Below are 12,250 nucleotides of genomic sequence, written 5' to 3' on the forward strand. Positions count from 1 at the left end.
TAAAGTTGTTGAAGAACTTATTTTTGAAGTTAGGAGGTATGCATAAGAACTTCTATTCCTGAGCCTAACTAACTTTGTAAGTGATCGCCTTTGAACGTTTAAAGAGAAGACTACGCTAAAGGACCAAAAAAAATATAGGTGCTCTTTTAAAGGATATTCCAGTAAGCACAACTGATTACCTTCTTTAGAGTTTAACTTAAAAAAAAAAAAAAAAGGCAAGCCAGAACTTCAGATCTTTAAAAGGTTGTAATTCAAAACAAATTCAAAGAAAAGAGAAATTAGTGACCTAATGAACCAATCCACATTTGGCAGTAATACAAAGAAACTGCAACTTTAGGAACTAACTGAACTGAATGTTATCCATTGTTGGGGGGAGGGGGGATGCAGCAACAACACAATCAATACCAATTTAATCTCAGTAATATTCAACTACAAAACTCAAATTGATGCACTTCACTAAAGCAAATCATTCGTTAATATTAGCAAAATTAAATATAACTGCATCCATGTAGGGGCATTTAGCTCATCTAAATACCACTGATTTCATGTCTAGTTAGCCTACCTATATGGAAAATGCATACAGAATACCTAGAAATAAATTGGAGTTAATACTCCCATTTAAAAAGGCTTACAAGGGGGGCGCCTGGGTGGCTCAGTTGGTTGGACAACTGCCTTCAGCTCAGGTCATGATCCTGGAGTCCTGGGATGGAGTCCCACATCGGGCTCCCAGCTCCATTGGGAGTCGGCTTCTCCCTCTGACCTCCTCACTCATGTTATCTCTCACTGTCTGTCTCTCAAATAAATAAATAAATAAATAAATAAATTAAATAAAATAAAAAGGCTTACAAGGGGCGCCTGGGTGGTTCAGTGGGTTATATTCCGCTCGGGTCATGATCCCAGGGTCCTGGGATCGAACCCCGTGTCAGGCTCTCTGCTCAGCAAGGAGCCTGCTTCCTCCTCTCTGCCTGCCTGCCTGCCTCTCTGCCTACTTGTGATCTCTGTCAAATAAATAAATAAAATCTTAAAAAAAATAAAAAATAAAAAGGCTTACAATTCACAATAAAAATCTATATAAAACTAGGAGCCACTTAATGGAACAACTTGTCCCAGACTTTTTCACAGGCTGTGGAAGAAAACCAGATATCCTCTCAGGTTCACATAATGACCACCAATACAAAATACTCAGGTAAAGATTTTCCCAGTAAAGGTCTCTGGAGGGCCGATGGCACAGAAGATACCACCAGAAACGCCAACTCCCCCAGCAGAATTTAACTTATAATTAACCACAAGTCTTAAGAAACTATGCAATTTTTTTTGTCTTAACTTTCCTAAAAACATCCACTTCTTGGTCAATTCATTTATTTCCAAACAGCAGTGCTGGAGAAAAAAGTGAAGACAGGTAATTTTATCTGCCAGGATTTCTACTCCTAAACTCCCATAAGGCAATACTACTACTTACTCCCATTTTTTAAAAAGAAGAAAAATAGTAAATGGACATCTGTTCATTTTACTAATGTCTTCCAGTTTGCAGATAAGGTAAGGTATGCAGAGGCGGCAAATTTGCTTAAAAGTCACATAAATAGCTTTGTTATTCATCTCCGAGGCAGTGATTCTTCCAGGGAGAATATGGCAATTACCTCATCCCCACTTATGCTGCCCCTTCCTTGAAGTTCCAGGTCACTGCCTAAATGAGCCAATACTAAAAATGGGAATGTGCAGCATATCTTAGGTGTGTGTATGCACACACGGGGTATAGATTTCTGTTAGGGGAGGAGGGGAATATGGAAATGGAAGACTGAAAACTACTGTTCTCAAAAGTATCAAGGTTGTAAACATCATTCACTAAGCTTTGTTATTTGCTCTAGGTATTTAAATAAGTTATGCCATACAGCAGATTTTTAAGACACAAATAGCGGCAGAGCCAGATAAGCACCGGACTCTGGATTTCAGCGCAAATAATGACCTCAGGGTCCTGCTAAGCCCAGAGGTGGACTCCCTGCAGGGAGTCTGTGTATCTCCCTCTCCCTCTGCCCCTCCCTACCCGTGCTCTCTCTCTGAAATAAATTAATTTTAATTTAAAATAAGACACCAGGGGCGCCTGGGTGGCTCAGTGGGTTGAGCCCCTGCCTTCGGCTCAGGTCATGATCTCAGGGTCCTGGGATCAAGTCCCGCGTCGGGCTCTCTGCTCGGCAGGGAGCCTGCTTCCCCCCCCCCCCCCCGGCTGCCTCTCCGTCTACTTGTGATTTCTGTCAAATTAATAAATAAAATCTTTAAAATAAATAAATAAAATAAGACACCAAGAAACCATATTCTAAAAAAAGTTATGGGCATGAACTTGAAAGATATCTGATTCCTTTTTTAAACACAGGCTTCAGGGCTATGAAAAGTACAGACTCCAAGTGCCTGGTTCTACAATGCTAACTGGGCTTGCTGTTGCTGTTATCAAAATTACTTTCCAGTTACCATTCAGCACCCATTATTCCTTTGTGTAAAAGAAAAACTAGTTTGCCACTCCATCTTTTTGGACTCCTCCTCAAAAACACTGCTCCTACACATTTTACACATATTACAACTATCAAGTGAGCTCACTAATAAAGAAGCGTTATGATATAAAAAGCAAAGGAGAGGAAGCATCTGTTCAAAGAAAAATTTAAAAAACAACCCAAGAGAAAATATGTCATCCCTTTAGGCACAACCCCACCCTTCTTCACTCTTTGAACTAAGTGTAGGAAGTCAAATACACTGTGTATATATGTATATGTGTGTATATATATATATATTTTTAAATGCTTTTAAGTTAAAAAAAATTTTTTTTCTTCAAAATAGTACTATTGCCAAAGACCCTGAATTAGTTTATCAGCAGCTTTATCCACTGTTATTGTCAACTTAGTTCACAAATTCTTCAAGAATCTCCTAGTAATTTCCAAAATTCACCCTTAATACACCAGCTAATAAATATAAGTTAAATCGACCAGTAAGAATCTTTATATAAGAAAAAACGAGTTACCTTTAGTGTGATATACAATAGCAGCCCTCAGGTCAAAAGAACCCCAGCTATCATTTCTTTCTAGGCCTCTCTGGTATCTCTGTTCTTTGGCGGAGCCTAACAAAGTGTTCGTAGGAGACGCCAGAGGATTTTGATTTTCTATCTCGTAGTCCTTTGAGAGAAACACTAAAGCACCTTGACTACTGGTGTCTGCTTTTTGCAGGTCACCTATATGACTGGGTTCCAAGGATAAGGCTCCACTCTCACTAGTAGTCCCAGATTTTAGAATGCTACCCAGAACTTGAGGACTAGTCCGTTTTTCCAGCTCATAAGCCTTGGGAAACACAGGATGCTCAGTTCCTGAGGGGATTATTTCAGCACCCTGTGAAACCAAAGTGGCAGGATATTCCCCTTGAAATGTCACCTCCATCACTTTATGATCTGATGACTTCCCAATAACAGTCTCAGGGCCAGCACTGGGCTCATTTATAAATGATAAACCCCACTGATTCTGGAAGATATCCCCCAGGTTTTGCTGATCTGTTTGAGAGGGCAGATCCACTTGTGCTGTGCTCAACAGCACAGTTTGCATATTTGAAGGATAGATAAAAAGGCTAGATTTAATTTGTTCAACAGCTGCTGAAGTCAGACTCATGTCCTGGAGAACTGAATCAGTCCCAGAAGAGATGGGTGTTAGAGTATTAGCAGCAGTAGTTAGCAGTGGCTGACCCCCTGGAGAATACACACTTGCATCAGTCCCTGCTAAAACAGGCCCATTAGAAAAGTTGGCCGAAGTAACAGATTTCAGCGCTGACATAGGGACCTGGGATAACCGACTTGAAGATTGGGTCTGAGTTTCCCCAGTAGATGATGAAGAGGATGAAGATGAAGATGACGACACGGAAGAATTCTGTACAGTTTTGTTGAGGTTTTCCTTAACTTTGCTTGCATAACTTATTTTAGGAACTATTTTAGCGCTGCTATTGTCCACTGGAAAAACTGGGGGTGGTTTAAATAGGGTCCACGAGTCCTCTTTGGAGGTAACAGCAGAAGCATGCTTTCCTTTGGGCCGATCATCAAACTTTTTGCTGCTCACACCAGGTTTAATATCAGAGCCTTTCCGCAGCGTATCACCCACAGCAGGTTTTCCTCGATTTGTTCCTCCAGGCCCAGTTTCATACTTCCAAATGGGCTTCGAACCATCTACTCGATTTCCCTTTTGTTCACTGTAGTCAGGCTTGAAAGTTTCAAGTCCCTGTTTTAAGGATGGGACACTGGTCTCTTGTTGCATTATTTTGTCCTGAACTAAATTAAGGTTTTCACAACCCTTGGCACTATTGCGCCTAGCTTTCCTTTTTTTAGGAGTGGTATATCCGCTCTCAGATCCACTACCATCGTTATCTGCTCCTTTGCCCATATAACCATTAGTAATATAACCAGAATTATTTGTTACAACACCATTTGGAATTGCTACTGTATCAGTCTTGTCTACAGACTGGTTCTCTCCAGATTTATTTTCATAAGATTTCCCATTCTTTTTGTCCATACTGTTTTTCTGCATGAAATTCCTGGTTTTAATTCCTGCTTTCCCAAAGGTGCTGGCCTTTACAGTCTGCTTCAGATTAGTGTCTACAACTTGTTGGTTGCCATTGAGGACCCTGGAAATAGGGCTGGTAGCTTCATCAGAACCCAGGCTCTTTAAAGATATTTCTCTTTCTCCAGCATTACCATTTAGTTCACCATAGCCTAGAGGGGGGAAAAAAATTTAAAAAAAAAAACAATTACAATATACAGATTACAACAGTCTAACTTTTTTAAAAAAGATTTTATTTGACAGACAGAAATCACAAGTATGCAGAGAGGTAGGCAGAGAGAGAGATAGAGAGGAAGAGAAGCAGGCTTCCCGCTGAGCACAGAGCCCAATGAGGGGCTTGATCCCAGGACCCTGGGATCATGACCTGAACTGAAGGCAGAGGCTTTAACCCACTGAGCCACCCAGGCACACCAATAGTACCTAACATTTAAAGACATTATGCTATGAACATTAGCTTGACTATCTGTTATTATTTCACAACTACGAGAAAACACTTGTGAGCCCCATGAAGTCTAGCAAGCAAGAGACTGAACTAAGCTGGAATTCAAACCAAAGTCTGAGTTCAGGAAGAACAAGACCTCTTAAGCTGTATGCCATACTCTCTCAGAATCAACTTTCCCATTGTTCTCACAGGCTGTTGTAAAATTTCCTTTACAATTAAGAGCAGAGCTACCCTCTGGGCAAAAATCAAGTTATGTTGATACATTAATTGTATATTAGAGTAGAATTAAAAAATCTCTTTCTAGGGCCACCTGGGTGGCTCAGTCAGTTAAACATCTGCCTTAACTCAGGTCCTGATCTCAGGGTCCTGGGATTGAGCCCCACATCATCAGGCTCCTTGTTCAGCATGAAGTAGGTTTCTCCCTCCGACAACTAACTGTCTACCCCTCCCTGCTGCTCGTGCTCTCTTGCTCTCTCTCAAATAAGTAAAATCTTTAAAAAAAAAATCCCTTTCTATGAACCCATAAATGGCTGGTACACCATAAGCAGTTTCTACTGCATTCTGCTGAAGAAAAATCTACTACCTGTGAACTTTTTCTACAATAGTCTTGAATTTAATATTTCCCAGACATTAGATCATACTATTTATGTATGAAACCAAAATACCTATGTACCAATGTTTCTAACTCTTTTAAGATACATTTTTTTCATTTTACATCTGGGTAAGAAGACTCTCAGAGAAATTAACTTGCCCAAGTCACAAAGTAAAGAACTGGAAATGTGAACTACAGTTTACCCAACATAGTTTCCCATTACTATGTAATACTGCCTACAAGTGATGCAATATTATTTACTAACAAAATTACAATGAAAGTTATTTAATTTATTTAAAGATTTTATTTATTTATTTGACAGAGAGCTACAGCTAGAAGGAACACAAGCAGGCGAGTGGGCGAGGAAGAAGCAGGCTTCCCAATGAGCAAGAAGCCTAATGTGGGGCTTGTTCCCAGAACCCTCATCATGACCTGAGCCAAAGACAGACATCTAATGACAGAGCCACCCAGGCACCTTAAAAAGTATTTAACTTTAAAACGTGTCATGGTGTTCAAGTTTCAGACTTTCAACTGCCATAAACAGTTTATTACTATATGTTATTCAACTAGGCTAAACAACAGTTTTTTCCCATTTCCTTACCAGTTTAAACAGTGGTATTAGTTATCTACCTTTCTATGAAAAGTTCCCAAAAGTATTTTGAGGTCAAGTAATTAGAAACAGATACGTAACAGAAGGATGCACACAAATTCATTTAAGGGAGTTTTTCAAGGGACTGGGGCGGGGCATCCAATCAATACCAAGTAATTTGCTTTTGTCACTTTTATTCACTCGTTCTTGTGGGTCTTTAGCCTGTGAAGGCTAAAAGGAATGTGAGCTGTATATTCTTGTTTTGAAATTGTTTTAATTCCCAATACAGTAAACATCAATAGATACATAACCCACAGTAAAAGCTCTGTGAATTTTAAAAGCATAAGGGATCTAAGGTTTTTTGGTTTTTTTTGTTTTGTTTTAAACAAGTGTGAGAACCATTGTTTTAAAATAATTTGATGTGGAATAGAACAATCTGGGAAGATGCACAACAGGATTTACTGTAATTTTAAGGCACTCATTTTGTATCAGAGAAAAAGATAATGATGCTACGAATGAACAAACAAAAGCATTTTCTCCCACTGTATTAACTTTCAGAAAATAACTCACGACTATAATCGTTCCTAAGATGCAGTGGCACAAAATCTGTACCACAAAACAATTTATTTTGTTAAAGCTCTTTTGCAGAGTTGTATTTAAATTTTGACTGCTGAAAGTGATTTTAGGATAGCCAATCAAATCAAATTTTTGGTGGTAAAATTCTAACTATGAAACTACTAGTAAAGAAGAGACCATTCCTTAGAATGTTTTCTGAAAGTTTCTTTTTTTTTTTTCTTTAGAAAAGCAGCAAGTTCCTAAATAGAGGCTCTCATTGTTTTTAACAGATCCAAGTTTACCTGTGTACCCCTAGACTAAAACCAAATAAACCAAACAAACAAAAACACTACATACACCATTTCATGCTAACAGGCTAAACAAAGGTTTTGTACTCTAGGGCCTATTAGTCATAACTTTCTCAAAGGTAAGCAGTTTTAAGAAAAAAAAAATTCCAATGTCCAAACTAACCTGGACCAAAGCCAGGACTTTTAAGTGAACCGGAATAGTTTTTCCTGAAATTACTAATATTTAGTGGTTCCAATATCAGTAATCACCTAACAATTTAATAACAGCTCAAAAACCACCATACTTCCAACCCCCAAGTTTTAGTAACAAAAACCTTTCTCATTTAACTGAAGTTTTTTTCCAGGAGCACCTGGGTGGTTCAGTCAAGCATCTGCCTTATGCTCAGGTCATGATCTCAGAGCCCTGGTCTAGCGGGAAGACTGCTTCTCCCTCTCCCTCAGCACCACCCCCCCAACCCCATCACGCTCTCTTTCTCTGTCAAATAAAGTCTTTAAAATTTTTTTAAAGAAACTTACACAAAGTGTAGAAGAGGCATTTTCTTTTAAAAACTTAGGTATTTAAGAAAAAATGCAAATACCACAGAATCACTGAGGGAAATCAAAGGGCTCTTTGCACTTTCACTATTCAGGTTTGCCATGCTAAAGTATCTAACCCTATTTCAAATGGACTCTGCAAAACTTCAGTCCTAATAAATCTAGCTTTTGGATTAGAAACCCAAATTACTGAACACATTTGGCCCTCTCTTGCGCCCTCTTCTGGTAAAAGAAAACGGGTTCCTCTTTATAGGTTTGTGGGTAATGGGTCATAAAAGCCCACTTCAACATATTACAGACACATTTCAAAAATGCTCGGTTTTCTTAGTAAATTAGCATTACACACATTGACGCCACAGTACCGTGACCAGGCCACACATGGAAAACTGTTCATCCCAAATTGTTTACATTCTCTCAAAATCGCTAAATCCAGTTTCCCCTCTTTATCCTCTTCCTGGATTAGACATACTACTTTGAAGAATGCCGGGGGCTGAATGGTTCAGGGGTGGGGTATATTAATACCTGACCAACTAAATAAAATTTTCCAATCTGAACAGTAATACTGCTTTATATTCCAAGCAACCACAATAAAGATTTTCTTTTCTCTAAATTGAAAAAGACCTAAGGTTAAAACATTTAGTGATGTATACCTTCTGATAGTTTTCAAACTGTTCCAAACCCGTTAAGATTAATTCCCAATACATATATATGTTCATTTCTACTGCACACCTGATGTCCCTACCCCCCAAAGTGGAAAATCTGGCATTCCAATTTCAGTCTTCAAATTACATTAAATCTTCAACAGAAGAGTAATTTTTCTCCAGCTCTCAGTAACTGTTTGTATCACATCTGATATGCTGGGTTTAACATCCATTTTCTTACCATTCCCTTCATTTCTCTTCCAATTTATAAAGAACCTTTAATTTGTAAAAATCTGCCTAGTCACAAACTTTTAAAGTTCATTTCTTCTCAAATGTTGTCTAAAATGACTTTTACCCTCAATTTAACATTGTTCAAATCAAGAGTTTGGGGCTCGGCATCAATTTGAAAATAGGAAAACACCTTTCCTTTTTACCGGGGAAAAGCCTCGTCCAAAGCAAGATGGTAGTGAACCAACCGCATGGATGAACCACCTCGTTTCTCCTTTAAGGACAAGTAACAGGGGTCAAAAAAAACCTCGCCCGCTACCCCATCCAATCATTTTTCTAATCTCGCTCCTCAAAAATCACTACCCAAGCCCAGAAAAATGCTGGGGGGCTTGAAAAAGCTAAACAAGCTTTTTTTGTAAAAAAAAAAAAAAAAAAAAAAAGCTGTTAGGAGGAAAGGGCCCAAGTGAAAGCCTGAGAGGCGGAGTCGTGAGCGAACCTGGCAGGAGACGAGGTTCCTGTGGCAGAGAAACTCGTGACCGGGGAGCCTGGTTCCCGCTGGGTACCCCACCCGGCCTTCAGGCACCGCCTCTACCCAAAATGTACCCCCCCCCCCAGCCCTCCTGCCCCAAGGAGCGCCGCGGACGCCGCCCGCGGCCTCCTGCTCCTGGCTCCACTTCGAGGCCGGCTCCTCTCCCGGACCGCCCGCGCCTCCCGCCGCACCCGGGAGCGGGAAACGCGGCCGCCGGCGCGCGGGGCCCGGTGAAGGCCGCTCCCCTCGTGGCCGCTTCCCTCCCCCACCCCAACCGCCCCCGCCCCTCACCCCAGGGACCCGCCCGGGGCCGCGCGGCCGCCACCGGGTTACACAACCCGGCCGGCGACGGGGGGAGGGGCGGCCACGGGCCGGGGGCGACGGCGCCCCCGCAGTGCGGCGGGGCAAGGCGGCCGCGGGTAGGGATCCCGAGCCCCCCAGCTCCGCCGCGCCGAGCCCCCTCGACACCCTTCCCCCTCCGCTCCTGGGCCGGAGTCGGTGACAGGAATCGGCTTCCAACATGGCGGACAGGAAGCGGCCCCGCGAGGAGGAGAGAACATTCCAGCCGCGCCGGCTCTGGGGGGAGCGGGCCCGGGGCGCCGGCCTCGCGAGGAGCAGTAAGGGTAGACTGCGGGGTCCGCTGCCCAAGAGGGGCGTCTAGAGGTGCAAATGACTCGAGAGGCGGGGGGTCCCGGCCGCCCCCCCAGACAGGAACCCCAAGGCCACAGGTGGGCTTGGGGTGGCGAGTGAGGGAGGACACTTCCTCAATTCTGCCCACCTACCCTCGCCTCGCCGCCTGCAAAAGGGTCTCGCGACACCACCCAAGTCGGGATTCGCTAGGCCTTCTTGAGCTACACCCCGAAGGCTTCTGGTGGGGGGAGCTGTGGTCACCCCAACTCAGAGCCACCAGATTAAGGTTCCTTTGGGGCCTCAGGAAGGTAAACGGGAAAGGAATAGTAAGGCTAGACTTCTAAGGCCGACCCTTCGGGTCTCCCTCCAGCCCGGGCGGGGGCCGGGAAGGTCACACTGGCCTGGTTGGGCCTCTCCCGTGCTGAGGGGAAGGAGAGGGCGCTGCAAACCCCGCGGCCCAGCCCGGGCTTTGGGAGAATGGAAGGGGGCTTCCCCAGACCCGCAGGTCACAGAGACACAGAGACACAGACGCGCACACACACACACACACACACACACGCACACCACTCCGACCGCGTCCGCGCTTTCCACATCCAGCCCCACCCCCATCTCCCCTACCCCCCACCCTCACTCCCCTTCCCCCACTCGTCCTCCCTCCCAGACCTGTTTTCTTCTTCGGCGTTTCCTGGTGCTGCTGGAGGGCGTGTTTCTGCTCATGTTTCAGCGCCTTCGGCTGGGCCTTGGGGCTGCCCTCGGCTCCATGCTGCAGGTATTGGTGAGGCTGCTGGTGATGGTGGTGGTGATGGTGGTTGTGGCTGTGGTTGTAGAAATAATAATGGTGGTGGTGATGCGGCTGCTGCTGCTGCTGCTGCTGCTGCTGGGGGTGATGGTGCGGATGGTGGTGGCTGTGATGGTGCTGAGGCTGTGGCTGGCCGGGCTTCTCCTCCATTGAAAGCGGCTGGGACTCCCTGGCTGAGGCTGCGGGTTGCTGCACCGTCAGGATCTGAGACTGCTTCTCGGGGCTCACTCAGTATATCTGAGCGCGTCTAGCCAGCGCACTGGTTAACCGAGCGATCCTGCGAGATTGGCAGCGACGCTCCAGCAATCAGGAGCCACGCTGGGCCGCAGGCCCCGCCCCTAGCCCAAATCCTCTTTCCTTCCCCTTCGCCACAGCCTCCTGGCCAACGCCACTTACCCTGTGCAACCTCACAGGGCCGGGCCTTCAACGTCAGCACTATGGCTCTCTCTTCTGTCGCTTTCTCTCCTTCACCGCGCAGTCTGCGAACGGCACTTTCTACACTCCTTACCCGCAAGCAAACTCACGTCGAGTGTAGCAGATTCCACTGGCGATTCCACTGGCAATTCCACTGGCTCGTGGAGCCATCTGTTTGGTTTTGCACCTCCTAGAATCTGTTGGCTTTTTTTTTTTTTTTTTTTAATCCTTTTCCGGGTAACCAGAGGAGAAGCTCAGTTCCCTTAACCCTGAGACCACTAAAGGGGCAATACAAAAAGAGGAAATAAATACATTTTTTTTTTTAAGAACACAAGCGCTTCACAATCCCATAGATCATTTTGTATTCTGGATTCATTTTGCTTTGTATTCATATGCTAATCTCTTCCTTTCCACGAAGGGATTATAGGGTTCCACAATGGGGTATCTGTGTAATTTTCTAAAAGGGCACAAAGGGTTTAAATCATTGTTTCTTTGTAGTTGGAGGCAAGGGAGAGCGGGAGGAATGAAAATCTACAATCTACAGTGAAGTAGTTTTGTTGTTGTTGAGATGTTGTTGTTGTTGTTAACCCAGGTGAGGTCAACTGTAAAACCAAGAAAAATTGTAGAATATGAAGTTTCAAGAGCGAAAGGGCACTTTAAAAGTTACTAAGTTAAAAAAATATTTTTGCATGTATGGAAAATAATGGAATTTAAATACTCTTGCTCTTGTAATGTTGGTTTAATTTATCCTGCATTATCACATCACAGCCTGATTTTTTAAAAGCAAATGTTAGGAACATTTTGAGTGAGAGTGATTACTCAGGAAGGAAGAGAAGGGTTGTGTTGGGGAGGGGCACAGAGGTACCCTTTGATAATATTTTATTTCTTGAGCTAGATAGTAATGACACATGTATTTGCTTTAGAATTACTTTTTTTTTTTTTAAGATTTTATTCATTTATTTGACAGACAGCTATCACAAGTAGGCAGAGAGGCAGACAGAGAGGAGGAAGCAGGCTCCCTGCTGAGCAGAGAGCCCGATGTGGGGCTCCATCCCATGATCCAAGCCAAAGGCAGGGGCTTTAACCCACTGAGCCACCCAGGCGCCCTTTAGAATTACTTCTTAAACCGAGTATATATATATATATATAATACACTATTTTCAGTATATGTTACATTGAGGGAATTTTTTAAATTTAGCATAAAACATATATAATAATTTACAATTTTTAAGTGTACAGTTCGGTGGCAGTAAGTACATTCACATTGTTGTGCAACCATCACCACTGTCCATCTCCAGGACTTCTACATCTCAAACTGAAACTCTGCACCCATTAAACCATAATTCCCCTTTTCTCCTTCCCCACATTCCCTTTTAACCAATATTTTCTTTTCTGTCTCTGTGATACCT

At 43.3% G+C, this 12,250-nt stretch overlaps 1 protein-coding gene across 3 annotated transcripts in view; it reads right to left on the minus strand.

The window, feature by feature from the left end:
• Positions 1-10,702, minus strand: part of NUFIP2 (nuclear FMR1 interacting protein 2) — a 32,153-nt gene extending 21,451 nt beyond the window's left edge. Inside the window, exons 1-2 of one of the 3 annotated variants that reach the window (XM_059147360.1) lie at positions 10,292-10,702; positions 3,008-4,732 (exon numbers count right to left, since the gene is read on the minus strand). In XM_059147360.1, coding sequence (XP_059003343.1) covers positions 3,008-4,732; positions 10,292-10,577 — 2,011 coding nt within the window. In that variant the 5' untranslated portion in view covers positions 10,578-10,702. The remainder of the gene's footprint in view (positions 1-3,007; positions 4,733-10,291) is intronic. The other 2 variants (XM_059147361.1, XM_059147362.1) reach the window with 2 other exon arrangements.
• Positions 10,703-12,250: the final 1,548 nt, after the last annotated feature.

The sequence above is a fragment of the Mustela lutreola genome, chromosome 15, assembly GCF_030435805.1.
Source record: "Mustela lutreola isolate mMusLut2 chromosome 15, mMusLut2.pri, whole genome shotgun sequence".
Taxonomy (NCBI): Eukaryota; Metazoa; Chordata; class Mammalia; order Carnivora; family Mustelidae; genus Mustela; species Mustela lutreola.